Source organism: Microcaecilia unicolor, chromosome 3 (genome assembly GCF_901765095.1).
Source record: "Microcaecilia unicolor chromosome 3, aMicUni1.1, whole genome shotgun sequence".
Taxonomy (NCBI): domain Eukaryota; kingdom Metazoa; phylum Chordata; class Amphibia; order Gymnophiona; family Siphonopidae; genus Microcaecilia; species Microcaecilia unicolor.
In genome coordinates, this window is record NC_044033.1 from 42,315,949 (window position 1) to 42,337,852 (window position 21,904).

The 21,904-nt window shown below is 39.4% G+C and overlaps 1 protein-coding gene across 3 annotated transcripts in view; it reads right to left on the reverse strand.

Moving 5' to 3' along the window:
* Positions 1–21,904, reverse strand: part of ASB3 (ankyrin repeat and SOCS box containing 3) — a 129,273-nt gene that overhangs the window by 16,448 nt on the left and 90,921 nt on the right. For all 3 annotated transcript variants that reach the window (XM_030194619.1, XM_030194620.1, XM_030194621.1), the window contains exon 8: positions 3,935–4,186. In XM_030194619.1, the coding sequence (XP_030050479.1) occupies positions 3,935–4,186 (252 nt within the window). The remainder of the gene's footprint in view (positions 1–3,934; positions 4,187–21,904) is intronic.

A 21,904-nucleotide genomic window follows, 5' to 3' on the forward strand; every position in this document is an offset into this window, starting at 1 on the left:
CTTGTAAAATAATATAGTTAAATACAGTACACAAGTTTCCAAAACACTCACAATCAATATGCAATATATGCAAATTTATCTCATCATGTTTATCTCAAATATTTTATTGCTATTTTCAGACATTCAAACAGGTCAATATTGACTCCCGAGTACATGCTCTTGACAATCCAATTCTATATTGTCATAAGCAGTGCAAGAAAGGATTATAATCACCTACTTTAAGCAAGACAGCTGTTGATCAATAAAAGAAGAAAACTGTGTTTTGGGAATTTTTGATATGACATATAAATCAAATCCAGTAGCAAACATGGCCATTTTCAAACCAAAAAAAAGGTCCAACTTTCTGTTTTGAAAATGGCCATTTACTAGACATTTTTGTGCTCAGGCCAAATACATTCCGGATATTAAAAAAGGAGGACGGAAGACCAAACGACAGCCGGCGTGGTTAAAAACCTGAGTTCATATTCCACAGACACTGGTTTAGAAGTGAGGTTTATTATTACTTTGGAGACATTTAGAGACACTGCCCCAAGAAAACACAGTATTTAAACCATGAAAACTTCAAGACACAGATACGCACAGGTGGAGGCTGAAAGAACAACTGCTGAAGTCATCTCAATAAGTTTTCAATGAGAAGATGCCAAAGCATTCAAGTACTTTTGAGGGGTGTACTAAGCACTTCTAAGTTATTAGACCAAAGGAGTCTCTAGATACTGAAGTCATCTCAGTGCACTGTATAAAGGTTATCTAGAGGTTCAAAAGTGTTATGAGATGCCAAGTAGCTCCTAACAATTCAAAAGTACCACTTCATTTATTGCTGAGATTAAGTTCTCTCCAAGCACCAGAGTACTCAAGCGCTAATGTGCAAAGGTCCCTTTGAGCCATTAGAATGATTCTCAAAGCATACCTGAGACACCCAAATACCCATAGTACTGCACTAAGGACACATCAAGGCACAGCAGCACCAACTGCCAAAGTGCTTTCAAGCCATCAAGACTGCTAAACAAAAGGAAAATCAAGATTTATTTGTAATTGTATTGGTACACTGATTTTTAACAGTGCCTTCCTTCCACATTTACACAATGCAGGTTAGTGTTTGAGAAGCATAATGCCATTTTCATGCAGTTATCTGAGCAATATACATGATTGTATAGTTTTATTAAATGTACTGCTGCTGTACAAAGTGGCTGTACAATCCTAAATCAGTGGTAAATAATCAGCCAAATGTACAGATGGCGTTTACTTTTTATTATTCTCCAATTGTTTTCTGTGCCTCAAAAAACAAGATGTGTATATATTTGGATTTGACAAAATATATAGCAAGTGAAGATTGCGTTTTGACAGACAATTATTCTACCAAGTATGTTTTTAATAGGTTTAAGGCAAACACGGAGTTTAAAAAATACACTCAACAAAGAAGACATTACTTATGATTCAAATACGATAAAGAGCTTCACTTTAGCTGTAAGCAAAAGCTTTGGCTGCACAAGACAAAACTATAAAGCTTGCCATCAGACAGCAAATGAGGCAAGACAAAGTAAGCATTATTTATTTCATACCAAGGTTAGACAGATAATGCTGTAACTGCTGCCCACCAGGATACTGGCCGAGAATGCCATCATCCTAGAACACAGTTCCCCGTTTATAATATCATGATTTTTATTTAGCTTGGGTTTCCTTATGATACAATATAAATCAAAGTTTGGAAATGTTTTGTTTCATGGTATGGAAGCAAACAAGATCAAAGATGATCTTGGTACTTTAATATTTCAGATCTGCTAAGCTGAATTTATATAAGAAAATAAGTGTTGCCATATTGGGACAGACTGAAGGTCCATCAAACCCAGCATCCTCTTTCCAATGTGGCCAATCCAGGTTACAAGTACCTGGCAAAATCCCAAAACTGTACAATACATTTTATGATGCTTATCCTAGAAATAAGAAGTGGATTTTCCCAAGACCATCTTAAGAATGGCTTGTGGACTTTTCTTTTAGGAAGATAGCCAAACCTTTTTTAAACTAACTGCTTTGACTAAATTCTATGGCAGCGAATTCCAGAGTTTAATTACACGTTGAGTGAAGAAATATTTTCACCGATTTGTTTTAAATTTACTACTTTGTAGCTTCATTGTGTGCCCCCTAGTCCTAGTATTTTTGGAAAGAGTAAACAAGTGATTTATTTCTACCTGTTCCACTTCACTCATTTCCTTTTTCTGATCATCCAGCTACACTTAGGCACCACACCTGGGTGACAGTAGAAGGAAGAAAATTTTCCTTAAAGCAGTACTCTAAGCTAGTGGAGGTTATGAACATGAGAACATAAGATTTGCCAAGCTACATCAGACCAAAAGTCTATTGAGCCCAACATCCTGTCTCAGACTGAAACCCATTCAGATCCCTAGGTAGTACATAGCAGAATTATTATTATTAACATTTGTATAGCGCTACCAGACGCACGCAGCGCTGAACACCTGACACAGTGAGACAGTCCCTGCTCGATAGAGCTTACAATCTAAAAATACAGACAGACAAGACAATTAAGGGCGAGGAAAGTACTGGGTGAGAAGGAACAAGGATAGGGGAATCCAAAGAGCAGACCCACTACTTGCTGTTTGCTTTAAAAAATAAACACTTTCCAAAATCTACCTTGCTATGGGAAAATGTGGGATACAAATGCTATAAATAAATAAATAAATAAATACAAGCATCAACCACATCCCCAGTAACAAATTTCATAGCTCGATTGTCCATGGAGTGAAAAAATATTTCATCCGATGTTTTAAATCTGCTACCTGCATCATTTAATACATGCTTCAAAGAAGAAAACAAATTTTATCTCAATGTGTAACAATGCATTTTTGTATCCAAATTTCAAGAGCTTTAAGAAAGAAAAAAAAAAAGGATACCGAAAGTGTTGCCATTTGTAAACTGTTTTAGTAGTATTTGATAGAGTAAATAACTCTTTACTTCTAATACCCCATTCATGATTTCTATTCCATTCATTCGTCTTATATACCACTTCTATCCTTAAAAAAGGTCCCGAAGCGGTTTATAAAAGGTAAACAAATGAAGCGCACTCCAAAGAACTCAGGAATAAAAATAGCAGAATACCTTTCATTATCATTATAATAATAAGTGCCTTGTTTACTAAGCCACCTTAAAGGCAAGTTAGCGTTTTTAGTGCAGGCTAACCATTAGAACTCATTAATTGTGTAGATGCCCACAATATTCCTATGGGTGCCTAAACAGCGTGCGCTAATTTTGTGCATGTGCTAAAAACGTTATCGCACCTTAGTAAACAGGGCCCCAAGTTTTCAAGCATTTTCTGAATACAAAATATGAATCAATAAACCTAATGGTTTCAGGAAGAGCATTCTAAATTGAAGCTGCCTTGTAAGAGATTGCTCAAGCTTGATATGCTTGATATGAAGGCGAAGAAAGCAAAGCAGAATTAGGACCGCTCCCTGACACAGCCAATGACAAAACATGGCTCAAGTTGGCGGCGGGTCTGGTTGATTCCACCAAGATAAGTTTGGATTCTAATTCCTTATAAAATGGATAAATGAAGAAGAATGTTATATTAAATTATCTATAGTAGGTTGGAGAATATTTTTATATTTAGAAGTGTGATCTAAACTGATGGGAGAGATAGGCATGTCAGACTTTGTGAAAAAAGTCACCACTGAAGTTTAGAAGTAAACAGTCATGCTGCCCACTGAGATTTAAATAGTGTTGGATATTGAATTGCTATCCTTTAAAGCCCCCACTAATTTTAAATAGATTGATGGACTTTTAAAGGAATAACCAAACTATTGGCATGTAAGTACATACTTGTCATCTATCTAGGTGGCACCTTATAGAATTATCCCCTAAGAGTTCAGATACATGGTGTCCCAAAGCAGGTTTCTACATCATAAGGAAACATCTTTCTTACCATGATTTGCACAACAGATTCAGAGGATTAAAACCAGCCAGTAGGAGATAGGGTAGCCATTCTTTGTACTTCTGCTGTGCCTGAATTGCACATTGTAGAAACTCTGGGAAATGACCTTCAGAAGGCAATGGACAGCCCTTATTCAGGAAATAGCGAAATAGAGAAAACTTCTCATATTTCAAACAATATTGTAAATGAGATTCGGTTAAAGTGGCTCCATATTTTAATAATACAGGCACCATTCCAAAGTTCCTAGAAAGTGAGAAAAGAAAAACAATTTCATTAGTAAAAATAGGTGTTTTGTGTTAGTCAAGTTTTATTGGTTTTAAGCATATACACTTATAAACAAATACATATACAAGATAAACAGGACACATTCGGCTGTTAACAGTAAGCATTAATGTGCCATAAAGTGAAGACAACAGACCATAAACAAAAATTGTGGTTGTTTACATACTACCTTGCAATTGAAATAGAATAAGACATATTATAATAGACATCTGACGTATTAAGCATATGCTAGAATAATACCAGTTCATAGGACAAGCAACTATGATGTTGCAAAGGGCTCTGGATCTTTTCATATGATCTTAGTGATGAATTCCGTTCCACTGCTCCGCAGCCACCCATTCAAATTTGGCTGCGATACAAACTGTATTCCACCATGCATTATATTCAAGATGTGCAGAATCTTTCCAACAATGCAATATAGTTTTGATAGCCAAAGACAGTAATATTCTCAATAATTTTGCTTTGTCATCAGTGATATTAAAACAGTATTACCAAAAACCTATGGAATTTTGTAAGCCTAAGTGCTTTGAAAATGAGCACCCCGGTCTTCTAATTTCCTACGGTCTTCCTGCAATATTTCACAGCTTGCATGTGTTTTAACAACCTTGAATAGTTTTGAATCATCTGCAAATTTGATCACCTCACTCGTCGTTCTGATTTCCATATCATTTATAAATATGTTAGATAGTACCGGTTCCAGTACAGATCCCTGAGCCACTCCACCGTTCATCCTCCTCCATTTAACCCCACCCTCTGTTTTCTGTCCAATAACCAATTCCTAATCCACACCAGAACCCCGCCTCCTATCCCATGACCCTTTCATTTTCTCAGGAGTCTCTCATGAGGAACTTTATCAAAAGCTTTATGAAAATTTAGATACACTACATCAACCGGCTCAACTTTATTCATGTCTTCAAAGAAATGAAGCAAATTGGTGAGGCAACACTTCCCTCAGCTGAACCTACGTGTTCTGCAATTTTATTGCCCGGCAAAACCTGTCTCAACCTGGAACAAAACAAATACATTCATCCTGACTGTTCTGGTACTACGTTATCCTTCAAAAATTCCTCCAATTGACAAGAATCACAAAACACATATGGAGATTCTGATATGTAACTAAACATGTATACAGAAAATTAAGAAAAAAAAGCAGCTCCAATAGCCAAGTTCTTCTTTTCACCTGTGTAGCTCTTGCCACATCTGGAATCATATAAATGACCTGACCACAAAAAAGTTGATTGTAAACCTATCAAAGTAGCTCTCTTAGTAATAATATCCTTAGACTGTCTTGGTTTTTAATTATTGTAAACCGCTAAGAACCTGAAGGTATCAATGATATAGAAGTATATTGTAATGTAATGTAATGTAATAATTTACCTCACTGTTGATAATGAAGACAACAAATCTTTAGTTAAAGACATCACTGAGGAGGAAATTGTGAAAACATTGACAAATATGGCCAAACACAAAGCACCTGGGCCAGATGGGCTAACCATGGAGTCTTACTCTGCTTTTCAATCACTACTGGTACCTAAATTGAAATCTTCCTTTAACTACCTAGTAGGCGGATTCCATTCATTGCAAAATGAAAAATGAACTTGCAGAGCTATCAGTAATATGTAATTTCTCTTTAACATCAAGAATGGTACCAGAGGATTAGAGGGTAGCTAGTGTAACGCCAATTTTTAAAAAAGGTTCCAGAGGTGATCTGGGAATTTATAGACCAATAAACCTGATGTTGGTGCTGGGCAAAACTGTAGAGACTATTATAAAGAACAAAATTACGGAGCATATACAGAAGCATGGATTAATGACAAAAGCCAACATGGATTCAGTCAAGGGAAATCTTGCCTCACCAATCTACTACAGTTCCTTGAAGGGGTGAATAAACATGTGGATAAAGGTGAGCCAGTTGATATTGTGTATCTGTATTTCCAAAAGGCATTTGAGAAAGTACTTCATGAAAGACTTTTGAGGAAATTAGAAAGTCATGGGATAGGAGGTGATGTCCTATTGTGGATTAAAGGTTAAATGGTCAGTATTCTCACTGGAGAAAGGTAGATAGTGGCAGCGAGCAGGAAAGGCCAGGAACCAGGCAGAGGTCTAGGTAGGCAGCAAGGTCAGGAACAAGCAGGGCAGGACCACACAAGCAGGGAAGCTGGAACAAGGCACGGCAGGAACAAACAGGCAAGAATTCTGGAACAAGGCAACACACACACTGAAGTCTGCAGGACATCAGGAAGTCTGTTGCCAAGGCACTGGTTGAGTGGATGGAACTTCCTTATATACTTAGGCAGGTTGTGATGTCATCACTCAGTGCCCAATTTTAGGGCTATAAAACAGATGTGCACAGTTCCAGCAAGTAGAAAAGATTCTTCAGGCATGGGAGGCTGCTTGACCCTAGAGCAGCCTCCCATTCTTTCAGATTTCGCTTTTAAACAGAATGCTAATAAATGTTCACGTGTATCATTCTCTACATAATACTGCATTGCTTTCATAAAAAAACTGCTTTCCCTGCTTTCCTACTAAGAATAGTGTTGTAAGAGTAAACTTTTGAAATTCATCTAATACTTTCATGTTGTTATTTTTCTGATGCACTTGGTTCCAGGTGTTTTACATTTGCCTCTTAATACCTCAAGTTCTTTTCTACTTTTTTCTTCAGTTTGGTCATATAGGAGATTATTACAGTTCTTACGTATGCTTTGAAAACATCCCACAACCAGATCGAGCCTGTATCTTCCAATCTGCTACATTCAAAATATTCATTATTGCTTTAGATATATATTCTCGAAAATCGGGTTTTTGAAGTGTGGCATTAAATTGTGAATCAGGTGTCCTACAATGCTGACTTATTCCATTCAATTATATAACTATAGGCACATGATTAGAGACTGCAATCTCTCCAATTTTAGTGGGATACATGCTTGAACAATGAATTAGTTATTAGAAAACAAGTCTATATAAGAATGAGAAGTGTGAGAAGAATGTATAATCTCTCTCAGTTGTATGCATCAACCTCCATGGATCTACTAAGTGTAGCTGTGATAAGTCTGTGCCATGCTTTAGTTTTTTATATCATACTGTATAATTTCTATCTAATTCTGGATTCAAGATTAAATTGAAGTCGCCTCTAAATAAGCAGGTAGTATCACCTTCCGCAGCAATTAAGTCAGCTAGATCACTGAAGAACTCCAGGCAGTTCAAATTTGGAGCATATATATTTACAACAGTCAGCTTGTGACCATACATAGATGAGCTTTGATCCATCTTTCTTGTACATCATTAGAGCATGACAATAATGTAATGTCTTTCCTCTTGTGTATTAGAATGGATACACCATTTTTCCACCCATAAGCTTGTGATGAAATTAAATGATTGGTCCATCAAGTAGTTAATTTATTAGCTTCTTTTATAGATAGGTTTGACTCTTACAGTAGTATATCATCTGCATTATACTTAGAGACATAGTTTAGAATTTTTGCTCTCTTAATTGGATTATTAATGCCCTTAACATTAAGGGGAAAGAGTGCGAGAGTCATGTTATATAGACAATATATTCTGACAGTAGAGAAGGGTGTTGGCTTGACAAATACACCTGACTGCTCAACTAAAACTATTTCACAATGTCAAGTAGCAACCATAGTGCTATTTCCTCCAAGAAAGAAGCCTCACGGTCATTAAATCCTTCATATGATTATTTATCATTGCCCTCATTCTGGCAGGATAGAACATTCCAAAACGGGCATTTACTTCTTTAAGTTTAGGCCTTTAAGCTTAGGCCTGCAAGTACATAGACAGACAGTAGTTTTATTCAAGTCTGGAACAAAAAGTATGGCATCTACCTTCAAATTTAACAGAAGTATAGGCTCTGGCTTTTTGAATAATCTCTACAAGATTATAGTGAAGAAATTTGACCACAAGGAAAACGCTCATTTCAATCACATTGAGGGGGGGATAAAATGTGCCTTTTCAACTTCAAAACTTTATTGAACTTCAACTCAAACAATGAAGGTATAAATGATTCCAGGAATTTAAACATATCTTGACCTTCCCTGCCTTCAGGTAAACCAAGAATATGAAGATTGAAGATTATTATCTCTTGTTCTGTTGTTCAATTTCTAAATCTTTCTCAAGTTGTGAAATGTGTTTTACTTGGTGCCTTAATTCTTTTATATGCTTGTCCGAAGCGGTTTGTTTATTCTCTAAAATTAGTACCCGATTTTTAAAGTGAGTTACCTCTTGCTTTTATGTGGCAAGATTCTCTTTTATCTCACTGGTGTCTTCTTTTGTTTCCATGAGAAGATCTTTCAATGATTTTAATTCTTCCAGTATGGCCTGTGTAGCTGTCATCAGTTTATCCCGATGTTGCTTTTTGCGGTGAAACAGGTTCTGGCTTATGTTTCTTGCACCCTTTTCCAGTGGGCATATAAGGTAAGCTATTGTTTTCAACATTATTCAATCAAAATTTTTGAGGGATGAACTTGATTTTTGATAGATTCTGCTGGAGTACAGCAACTAGGCTGCCATCTCTTGGAGTACTTACTAGTACCCTCCAGAGGGGAGAACTACCCTAAACTGTAAAGGGAGAATACCATAACTTAAAATGTCAGTCAGCTTTTTTATGTTTTAAGGTTTAGCTCATACTTCTCCATTGGTAGCTGAAAGCAAGTTACATTCATTTTCCTCTCTCCAGCTAGCTTATAGTCTAAGTTGCACCTGAGGCAAAAGGGTTAAGTGACTTGCCCAAGATCTGTAGGAGGATATGAACTCTGGCCTCCTTATTTCTGAGTTCCCCACTCTAAGCACAAGGATTGGTAAAAACACAAAAAAAAATACCACTGACCTCCAAAGGTCACACAACAAAGAAGTCAAAGTATATCAAACAAGCTGGTAATCACAAGAACAAAACAAGGTTGCAGTGCAAATTATACACACAATGTCCTGAAGCCTTTTTACATTTTAAACTGAATGGCAAAGATTTACCTGCTTTAAGGTCTAAATTAATAATAGAGCAATAGTGATTTCAACAGCAAGAGGCGGCTTGTTCTGTGAAATAGAAACTGCCTGCAGTATACTTTCAAATCATATTAATCAAGTGAAACTAAATGGGAATGGTATCTTGTGTTAAGTTTTCCAAATGGCTGGGGGGTTTTTTCTTTTTGTTTGGAACATGACTGATAGCCATATAGATAGCAAAACAGAATTACCCAATAACTGGCCCTTAAAGTAGAAACAATCTTTCAAATTAAGGATCTGCTTTGATTCAATTGCAGCATCATGTGAGATTCCCGTAAAATGAGATTCCCGTAAGACAAAAGTGGCCGAGTAGTTCTTTTGAAATCCTGGAAATAATCACAATTATGTTCTTTAAGGCTCCTCTTCAAAGACTAGAGCTCCCAAAGGAAATTATAGCATGGTGCTACAGCAGTGGTTCTCAAACCTGGTCCTGGAGGCACCCCAGCCAGTCAGGTTTTCAGGATACCCGCAATGAATATTTATGAGAGAGATTTGCATGCACTACCTCCACTGCATACAAATCTCTCTCATGAATATTCATTGTGGGTATCCTGAAAAACTGACTGGCTGGGGTGCCTCCAGGACCAGGTTTGGGAACCACTGTGCTACAGCTTATGCATGTGAACTACAAATGGTTCACACTATATAGCAGGGGGTTCTCAACCCAGTCCTAAGGACACACCAAGCCAGTCTGACTTTCAAGATATCCACAATGAATACGCATGAAAGAAATTTATATGCACTACCTCCACTATATGCAAATCTATCTATGCATATTCATTGTGGATATCCTGAAAACCTGACTGGCTGGATGTGCCCCAAAGACCGGATTGAGAAGCACTGCTCTAAATATGAAACCGATATAAAAACAGTGATATGCGGTGCCATTTCTTCTGGATGAGTGTCAGACTTAGGACAGATGTCTAGCAGCCCTATTGACCTGTTGATGTGAAAAGCCAAAATTACTTTTGATAGTAACTTAGTATTGTTTTAAGTATCACCATATTTTAAAAAAAAGTCCATTACCCATCAAATATGCCACATTCCATGAGAGGTTCTCAAATAAGGTTTCCACGGATTTCAATGATGGCTTCTTCAATTATACTAGGATCGCATTCAGCCCCATAGTGCTGGCAATTTCTGAGTGGGTGAATTTGAATGAAAAAAATTCTGTCATTAGCCTCAAGATTATAGTGATCAAGGAGATACAGAAGAATTAGATCATATCACAGTTTGCTGATATGGTGCTAATACTTCATTGATGTTTTTTGATAGGTTAACAAAAAGTACTTCAAAAGGATTGTGGGATGAAATTTCAACTGATTCTCATTTTTAGTGAACACAACCATAAGATTTTCTCGTGGAAGATTTTCTTCTAGAAATTAACAGTTGCTGAATTTGCCAAGGGAGTTCTAAGGTTAATACTAAATGGTTATCGACATCCAAGCTGTCAAGCTTAGAAATTTAAGGTCTGGATTTAGAAGGGTTCCTCAGTTTTGAATGATCATGTCTGGAGATAACTTTAGTCTTAGGAGAACATAAGAATAACCTATACTGGGTCAGACTGACAGTTCATCTGGCAGAATCCCATAGAGTAACAAGATTACTTTTATAGATAGCTCTAGCTGAAGAGGAAACCAATATGAAGCTTTGCTTGCTGAACTTCCATGAGATTCTGGCTACTATAAGAACTGAAGTTATGCATAGATGAGATCTCACACTTAGGGCCCTGTTTACTAAGCCGCGCTGTAGGTATGCACACTTTTTAGCTTGCACAATAATAGAGACACCCATTATATTCCTAAAAAGTGTGCGCACCCACAGCACGGCTTAGTAAACTGGGCCCTTAGTCTATTGCTAGGGAATTGTGCACTATTCAGGTCTCCTAGAACAGAAATGTGGTAGCTTCTTGTATTTTATTGGGTGCAAAGAAGTCTACAAGGAACATTACTCATTTTTGAGGCAGTCTGCCACTTTACCATCCAGAGACCATTTGAGAAGTTGCTGCATTCAACTGAGCCTTTCTGCTAATTAATTCTGCATTTCCAACAGAAATGTAGCCATTAGGAATGCTCCCATTGCTATCGCTTGAGGTCTGAAGTCCTTTTTTACTATCTCTCTGTTTTTACTTCTTGAAGGGGCCCTCCCCTGTATGACCAACTACAGTTTGGAAGCCACTGAGTCCAGGGGTTCCATCTGCCCCAAGAGGACTAGAGTTTCTTTTCAGAAGATGGTGATGGCCTCTTTGGAATGGAGTATTTCACCCCTCTTTCCACAGTAACCACGGGCAGCACCAACTAAACTAAATTTGCTCGGGGGACCTACATACTGCTGTCATGGAGCTTGGGATGATATTTGAGGCTGGCATAGAGGCATCTCAGGGGGACCAGTACACTACCAATGCTGGCCCCTCCCACGACCAAATGCCTTGGATTTGTTCGTTTTTGAGCTGGGGCACTTTGGTTTCGATTATCGCTGAAAAACGAAAACGGCTAGCTCAAAAAACGCCCAAATCTTATGCATTTGCCCGGCACAAACCGTATTTTCGAACCTAAAGATAAACGTCCATCTTTTTCGAAAATACGATTCGGCCCGCCCCTTCACGGACCCGTTCTCTGAGATGGACGTTTTTACAAATGGGCGTTCGCGTTCGATTATGCCCCTCTATTTGATTTTCCATGGTTTACTTGCTTTTATTTCCAAACAATTCCAGTTTAGATCTTGACGTATTTACCTCCACTCACGCCACCTTGACCCTTAATCTTTTACTGCAATTCTGATCACCAAATCTCAAAAAAGATATAGCAGAATTTTAAAAAAGGTACAGAAAAGGGCAATGAAAATGGTAAAAGAGATAGGACGACTTCCCTATGAGGAAAGGCTAAAGAGACTAGGGCTCTTCAGTATGGAGAAGGGATAGCCGAGGGGAGAAATGATAGAGGTCTATAAGATAATGAGTGGAGTGGAACAGGTAGACGTGAATCGCTTGTTTACTCTTTCTAAAAACAGAAGGACTAGGGGGCAAGCAATGAAACCTAAGTGGTACGTTTAAAACACACTGGAGAAAATATTTCTTCACTCAAATTGTAATTAAACACTGGAATTCATTGCCACAGAATAAGGTAAAAGCAGTTAGTATAGCAGGGTTTAAAAAAGGTTTGGATAATTTCTTAAAAGGAAAGTCCACAAGCTATTTTTAAGATGGACTTGGGATAAAATCTGTTTTACTGTTCTGGGATCTTCTCAGGAATTTGTGACCTGGATTGGCTACTGTTGAAAATAGAATACTGGGCTTTACGGACCTTCAGCCTATCCCAGTACAGCAATGCTTATATGTCTCCCAGAGTTACCCTCACCCACAGCAAAAAGCGTGCCACATTTGTAAAGAGAATGGTGGAAGAACCCAAAGACTTAAAGGAAAAGTAACAGAGCATTAAGTGGTGAAAAAATTCTAGCAAAATGCATAGGTGTGCTGATGCTACTTCTTGTTGGCCAAGTAAGAGGAGGGAAGTAACATATAGGAATAGCAGAGCATGCTCAGAAGCTTTATCTGAGCTTATAAAACTACTATGACACCCACTTGTATGGCTGATTCATCCTGTTTGTGGATACAGAATCGGTAATTTCTTTCCACATTCTTTCCTATATACGGGCCAAGTATTTCAGTGGCTTTGTCTGCCAAGCGAGCAAGATGATCTCTTTAAAACAACGGAACTGAGTATCCACTGGTGATAATAAAAGAGGCAGGAAATACAGCCATTATTGGAAATGCATAGTTTAGAAGACAACTGCTTTAGTGCCATAAGAAACTCTAAGATCAATATTAGTCTTGATTAAGAGGTGCTTTTCTTGTAACTTATACTGCTTTAGTTGGCCATTTTTCAGGCTATTGAATAACCACAGGACGGAAGGACCATGAAAACTGTTAAAATATTCAGAACCTCAATACAATAAAAGTCCAGCTCATACTGCATAAAGGTGCATGAAGTACTATTAAAATCAATGATGCTGACAAACCAGCTATTTGGTACCATTTCTGGAAAATAGCTTGTAGCCTATCAAACTCGATATAATAGTTCTAAATTATTCTAGGTAATACGTTTTCTGTGCCACCCCCTTAAGCATTGGTTTAAATCAGAGGTTCTCAACCCAGTCCTCGGGACACACCCAGTCAGTCAGATTTTCAGGATAACCACAATGAATATGCACAAGATAAAAACATAGGACCATGACGGCAGATAAGAGCCAAATGGCCCAACCAGTCTGCCCATCCACAGCAACCACAATCTCTTACTTTCCGTAAGAGATCCCAAGCCTGTCCCATGCTTTTTTAAATTCAAACACAGTCCTCATCTCCACCACCTCCACCAGGAGGCAATGCCAAATGCCCACCACCATTTCTGTGAAAAAGTATTTCCTTAGATTACTCCTGGGCCTATAACCTCTTAACTTCATCCTATGTTCACTCATTCCAGAGTTTTCATTTGAAAGAGGCTCATCTCCTGTAAATTTATGCCACAGATATTTAAATGTCTCTATCATATCCCCTCTCTCCCACCTTTCTTCCAAAGTATAAATATAGAGAGCCTTGAGTCTGTCCCCATATGCTTTATGAAAGAGACCACTGATCAATTTTGTAGCTGCCCTCTGGACCAACGCCATCCTGTTAAATCTTTTCATTGGTGCTGTCTCCAGAATTCCACACAGTTTCTAAATGGGAACTCACCAGAGACTTATACAAGGGCACTATCACTTCTTTTTTCCTGCTGGCCATTCCTCTACCTATGCACCCGAGCATCCTTCTGGCTTTGACAGTCATCTTTTCTACCTGTTTGTGTCTGATAATCACAAGGTGGCCAATCACCCCCAAGTCTCACTCTTCTTTCGTTCACAGAAGTACTGCACCCCCTATACTATATCTTTCCCTTGGATTTTTGCAACCTAAGTGTATGACCATGCACTTTATTTTTTTTAGCATTAAATCCAAGTTGTCAATTGCTGGACAATTTTTCAAGCTTTCCCAGATCCCACCGCATGGTATCCATGCCCTTCACGGTGGGTACCCTATTACAAAGTCTGGTATCATCCTCAAAGTCCTTCCACAATATCACTCATAAATATGTTAAAAACAGCCTGCCCAAGGACCGATCCCTGCGGTACATTTACCATTTCCCTCTGCCTCCTCCCACTTAACCAGTTTTTTAACCCAGTGTCATTTTAGTGTCCATACCGAGAGCACTCAGTTTATTTATCAGTCGCCTGTGTGGAACCTTGTCAAAGGTTTTGCTAAAAAGATGTGGTGTACTAAAATCTAAGTACAATCTAGCGCTCCTCCCATATCCACTGTTTGGTCACCCAGTCAAAGAAATCAATCAGAATCGTCTGTCAAGACCTGCCTCTAGTGAAACCATGCTGTCTCGGATCCCGCAGTCCATTCAATTCTAGAAACCTCACAATCCTCCTCTTTAGAAGCGTTTCCATTAGTTTACTCACCACCGAGGTCAGACAAACAGGTCTGTAATTCCTGACCTCCTCCTTACTACCACTCTTGTGCAGAGGGACCACATCTGTCCTTTTCCAGTCCTCCAGGACCACTCCAGACTCTAAGGAAGAGGTCAGACAACAGAGCCATCAAAACTTCCCCGAGTTCTTTGAGCAACCTTGGATGTATCCCATCAGGCCCCTGTCTAGTTTTAGTTTATCTAGCTCCTCACAAACACAGTCTTCTGAGAATGAGTCCTGGTCTACCAACATGCATTCCCATTAGCATTTGTTTTCTGCAGTCCTACACCCGGCATTTCATCCGTGAACACAGAACAGAAATAATTGTTAAGCAGTTTAGCTTTATCGTTATCAGCTTCTACATACTCCTTCCCTTCACCCTTGAGCCTCACTATGTCTTTTGGCACTTCCTCCTATTACTTACATATCGTAAAAATATCTTGACCCCCACTTTTAACGTATTGGCTACCTTTTCTTCCATTTGTATCTTTGCTTTCCTGACAGCTTTTCCAGCTTCTCTTAGCTTTTCTAGGTATTTTTGCCGGTCTTCCTCTTTCTGCATCATCTCGTAACTTATGAAGGCTAAACTTTTCTCTCTTACCTTTTCAGTTACTACATTTGAAAACCAAGTGGCCATCTTTTTCTCTTACTTTTACATACTTTTCTAACATGAAGGTTTGCTGCCTTTAAAAAAGAGCTCCTTTCAGTTTTGCCCACTGCTGTTCTACTTTCTTCAGCTGTTCCCATCCAACTAACTCTTCCTTGAGATATTCCATCTTGGCAAATTTAGCTATTTTGAAGTCTGGAGCCTTTAATCTTGAATAAGCCCTCTCCTCATGTGTCTTAATATTGAACCACACCATCTGGTGATCACTAGATGCCAAATGATCAACCAACATAACATCAGAAACACTCTCCAAGTTTGTAAGCACAAGGTCCAGAATAGCTTTGTTTTGCATAGGTTCCATTATCAACTGCTGGAACAATTCTTCCTTTAGAGAATCCAAGATCCCCCTTGTTTCTAGAGGACCCCACAGCAGGGACCCCCTAATCAATGTCCGGCATATTAAAATCACCTTTCAGTAGTACTTTCCCTTTCATAGCTGTCTTGTGAATGTCTTCAATTAAATCTCTAGTCTTCTGATTGTGAAGAAGGCATGTATATTACACCAATGTAAATACTTTTCCATAGTCTCTTTCAAAATTAACTCACAGTGCTTCTTCCTTATTCCATATGCCTTGCAATTCTGCCACTTTAATATTATTCCTAACATATAATACCACTCTACCCTTTTTTCATACCCTGTCTTTCCTAAATAGATTATATTAATAAATATAACAGAAACCTTCAAAACAATTTTAAACAAAAATTATCACTCTCATTATTCATATATATATAATTATTTTTTGAAATAATAAAAAAAAAAAAAAAAAAATTTTTATGTTGTGCTCAGTTTTTGGTGTATTGCTGTGGACTGATAATCCAAGCTTAGCAGGAACACCACCCTTACATCATAGCACATCCTACCTCCATCCTAATAGTATTGTTCAATAGATGGGCAAAGTCCAAAAGAATATAATAAACTTGATGTTCAAATAATATATAAATAGCTATTACTTAACTTAAGTAGAGATGTGCAGAAAAAAATCTTCTTCCTGCCAAGTTCTTGTCCACTGCAATGCTTTTTTCAAAAAAATCCCTCTGTGCAAGATGTGAGACCATAAAGGTCACAGTTCAGCAGTTTCAATTCCCTACATGGGCCATGTTTCGCCAAACTAATGGCGTCTTCAGGGGAACTGATCTGAAATGCAGGTTAAAGATTTTATAAAACCTAGCATTTTACCATATCTAAAATAAGTGCAAAACAATTTTACAAAACTTAAAACTTAGAGTGTATTCCATTATAATGGAAAATTCAAAATGTAACTCACTGTTCAGCAATACCAGGGAGGAGCCCCACTCTGTCCGGTTCACAAACCTACTCAAGAACGCCCACACATGCGCAGTATAAATGTCAGGCATCAGCTGTTTTCAAACGGCGGGAAAAAGCATTAAATGAGAGCTTGCCATTCTATTGCTCTATTCAGGCCACTAGAGGTCACTGTTTGCCAACGAAAAAGAATTAAATGAGAGCTTGCCATTCTATTTCTCTATTCAGGCCACTAGGGGTCACTGTTCGCCAACGAAAAATAAATTCTTGTTCTTTCTGAAGCAACAAACGAGGGACATCTCCACCAAGAGGTAAAACAATCTGAAAAAGTACAACAAATTTCAAATCTTTGATGTCATGATGTGCCTGTAGCCAATGATCTACAAGTGGAGCTTCATGTTTGCTGTTTCTTAAATTACTCAAATGTTCCCCAATCCGCTGTTTAATCCGTCTTGTGGTGTGCCCAATGTACCATTTATTACATGGGCACACTATCCCATAGACCACTTGAGACGAATTACAATCCGTAGATTTATTCAAAAAAAATGGTTTGTTCGTCCAGGGATTGATGACTTTCATCGTTTGCCAGACATGCTGGCAATAAACACATCTACCACAGCTTTTATGACCTTTTGTCTCTGGGACAGGGACAGTCCACAATCCTGGATTAACAGTTGACAATATCTCCCCTAAATTGTGATCACGCATATAGGCAAATGTAGGTGTTTGGTCAAATCCAAGGGTGGTCAACATAGACCAATGTTTGTTAATAATATTTTTTATTGCATTCGTTTGGCGAGAATAAGGCAGCACACATACTATTCTGTCATTTGTATAGCATAATTTAGATGGTGGATTGACCAACCACTGACGGTCAGCATTCATTGCTCTCTTAAAAGCTTTTTTGATAATCCTATTGGGGTATGCACGAGCTTTAAATCTGCTGTATAAATCCATAGCCGAACTCCTAAAACTTTCTTGCGATGTGGATAATTTCTTTACACGCAAAAATTGACCCACTGGAATTCCATTTTTTGATGCTGCTGGGTGAAAACTTTGATAATGGAGTAGCGTATTAGAGTCAGTGATTTTACGATATATTTCTGTGATGAGACGCCCCTCTTGCATCCGGATGGTCATGTCAAGAAAGTTAATCGATTGCCCTCCAATAGATGATTCAAATTTAATATTCCTATCTACTGAATTTAAATAGGACAAAAAGCAATGAAGCTCACTCAGATCACCAGTCCAAATAAGAATCACATCGTCAATAAAACGCTTCCATAGTTTGATATTAGAAACAAATCTTGATGGATATAAAAATTTCTGCTCAAAATCTGACATATAGAGGCATGCGATGGTAGGTGCAACAGTAGCACCCATCGCAATGCCGTGTGTCTGAAGAAAAAATTGATCACCAAATCGAAAAAAATTTTTCTTAATGACAATTTCTGCCATTTGATTTAGAAGAGTCATTTTATCCAAAGATATTTCAAGTTGTTCCAGATGAAAATTCACCAAATCACAAGCATCAGTATGTGGAATACTGGTGTAAAGAGATATAACATCTAGTGATACCAGTATACCAAATTTAAGAATTTGAAACCGTTTTTCTAAGAACACCCAGAATTACGTTTGGTACTTCTAAATAGATTATAGCCAGGTATAACTATATCCCAGTCATGGTTCTCCGTGAACTATATCTCTGTGACTGTCACTAAATCCAAGTCAGCTTCTACTATTACCACCTCTAGATCTAGAAATTTGTTTCCCACACTACGGGCATTGGTATACAAAGCTCTCCAGATATTGCTCTTTTTCCCTTTTCTATAACAGTATTAGATATCTTACATTCCTGAGAGTTGTTAATGACTTCGAAGTTTTTCTCACCCATCCCCAGCAAATCTAGTTTAAAGCCATCGTTAATAGAGTAGCCAGTCTGTTATGGAACACACTTTGTCCCTTCTTTAATAGATAGACTCTTATCTCTGCTCAGTAGGTCTTGGAAAAGCATCCCAGGTGAAGGAAACCGAAGCGCTCGCACTGGCATCATCCATGCAGCCACGCATTCAGCTCTAGGATGCAAGCTTCCCTCATTCAGCTTTTACTCTCAACAAGAAGGATCGATGAGAAACACCACTTGTGCACCTAAGTGCTTCACCCTCTGTACCAGAGCCATGAAGTCATGTTTAATATGTTCAGCAGGATACCTAGCAGTATCATTTGTGCCAACATGGATGAGCAGCATAGGATAGCGGTCAGTAGGTTTGAGGAGTCCCAGTAAACTTTCTGATACATCCCGAATCTTGGCACCAGGCAGACAGCACACCAACCTGGGCAGCAGATGGGCCCCTCAGTACCTTCAGGAGAGAATCATCGACTACCTTTTGCTTCCTATCGGCCACCGATCCAGCAGCTTTGGGATTGTTGAGCTGTTTCCTCCTGTTCTTGGGATATTTTTAGTTCTTCTATCTTCAAGGCTGCAAACCAGTTCCTCAGTTCAACAGAAGATTTGGGGGGTTGATTTTGCATAATCTGGTAATCTGTGTCCAACTGTCCTATTTCTATACCACATCTCCTATCTCTCTGTAGGAGATCCAATGCCTTGAGAAGCATTTCCAGGATGGATTTCTGGTTGTCACAGATGCTTCTTAAGAGTCTTATTTTTTTATTTTTTTTTGTTACATTTGTACCCCGCGCTTTCCCACTCATGGCAGGCTCAATGCGGCAGGCAATGGAGGGTTAAGTGACTTGCCCAGAGTCACAAGGAGCTGCCTGTGCTGGGAATCGAACTCAGTTCCTCAGTTCCCCAGGACCAAAGTCCACCACCCTAACCACTAGGCCACTCCTCCACTCTTAGTTCTTGTACTTCTTTCAGTAAAGGTTGTAAGGGGTTGCTGAGAGGACGACCTCAAGGAAAGCGAGAGCAGCCCAGGAAGGAGCTAAAGAGGCAAGCACACATCCCTTATAGGCAGGAAGCTTGCCCCCTGGTGGGTAAGAGATTGATCAGAATGAGGAGTAAAGCTAGGGACTACCATCCCTACAATGCACCTGACCCAATACAGGACTCACAGGAAGTGGAGGGAGAAGGGCAGGATTAGGAGATGATTTCCAATCAGGGGGATGAGGAGCAGCTGAGGGAGCCCTGGGTGGAGGAGGAAGAGGAATGGGATAAAATGGAGGAGGCAGAAGGGAGTAAGGAGGAGAGTATGGAGGTGTATGCATTTGCCCAGGCTGCCGGTGCTAAGGTGAGGGGTTTACTGGCTGCTGTATTTCCTCAACTGATTAAAACTGGAAGGAGAGAATTGAGGCAGCTGGGAAGGAATCTGTGGCAGCGAGTAACCCAGAGCATTAAGGGAGCAGGAAAGTAAAACTGTATGTTGGAATGAACTTTTGATCAGCAGGACAACTGATAGCTACCTGAAGAGGGATAAGGTGGCATTAAAGTGTAATGAACTATATTCAGCAAGGTTTGAGATGAACCTCAATTGGGCACTGTGAATGTGAACAAATGTCAGTGACTTGAGATGAGGCAGTTATCAAGTGCTGTGGAAAATAAAAGAAAAAAACTTTTTCTGAAATGATGGGAGTTGCTGGTCATTTGTTGGAATATCACTTAAGTGGAACCTCAGGGAGCGCCTAAACTGAGGGAGACACGGATGTGTGAGGCAGGAGCTGAGAAGCAGCAGGTGCCAGAGGAGACAGGAGCCTGCATTGAAGCACTCCCACTAAGCAGGGTCGACCCGGGCCGAAGTGTGGAAGGGAGACCTGCTGACAAGATTCAATGTGCATACATTTAGCACATGAAACCAGTCCCTCACCTTGGATCCAGCATTCAGTCTGGACAGAAGCATAAACTGCAAGGAGAGCAGCAGCTTTGGAGGCCTGATGTTTCTTAGCCATACTTCAACTGTAGATGATTTTTTTGTAGCATAAAGGAAAAGTCCTAAAGTCCCCGTCCTATTTTATCCTTCACCTGTTGTGCAAGTTATGCTATATTAATGTGAAATCTAAGTACCTGTTCAGATTTCTTCTGTGGGTATGCTTCTATATCTATTAACAGGACATACAGTGAATTAGCCTATTATTTCAGGCTTTAGAATTCTATTATATGAATCTGATATGTAGTGTGTTTGCTTTGTAGGCTTAATTCAAAAGGTCTAATCTTGCTGATTAAAGACCCAGAATTAAAATCTGATCACTATTAATGATTTCTTTGCTTATCCTTCCAAGCAATACTAATGCTGCTAAGAGTTTCAGTAGGGCTAGCTCTTTATACAGTATATATAAAACAGGGGCGTAGCCAGCCTTCCGTGGGGGAGGGGTCCAGAGCCCGGGGGAGGGGGCACATTTTAGCCCTCCCCCCGGCGCCCCCCCCCCCCCGACATTGCCGCCCCCCCCCTCCCACCGCGAACCCGCCGCCGCTGCAGCCTACCTTTACTTTTGCTGGCGGGGGATCCCACTCCCCGCCAGCCGACGTCTTCTTCTCAGTCGCTTCCTGCTCTTCAATTTGTTTGCTGACGTCCTGCACGTACAACGTGCAGGACGTCAGCAAACAAATTGAAGAGCAGGAAGGACTGAGAAGACGTGGCTGGCGGGGAGTGGGATCCCCCGCCAGCAAAAGTAAAGGTAGTCGGCAGCGGGGGCGGGGGCGGGTTTGCCGGGAGGGGGGTCCGGGGGTGAATCTGCGGGGGCCCCGGCCCCCTCAGGCCCCACGTAGCTATGCCACTAATATAAAAAGAGTATAACTTTCAATCTTTTTAAACAGAGGGCAAAAAGAGAAGCTTAGAGTAAGCTGATCAACAAGTTCTTGGTTTTTTGTTTTTTTTTAAGGAGATGAATATAAAGAAAGGAGCAGGAAACCTAGTTTTATAAATAGGTTAACTGGGTTTTCTTTTGTAGTATTATTATAAAAACTAAAATCAATAACGCTGCATGCATGCATGTATCCTGAAAAGCTGACTGGGAGGGTGTGGCCTGAGAACTGGGTTGAGAACCCCAGGTTTGAACGGACACTATCTGATCTCATCATCCAAGGACATGCTATAACAGTGACAAAAGACAAACTGCATGTATGAACTACAGTCATAATATTTGTAGCCTTAGATAGTAGATCCATTCTAATCTGAACCATTTTAAAATTACATAGAGGGAAGAAATCAAAGCTATGACTCAAATTCATATCTCCCTGGCAATGCAAAGAAACCCCCATAGAACCACTGGCTAGTTC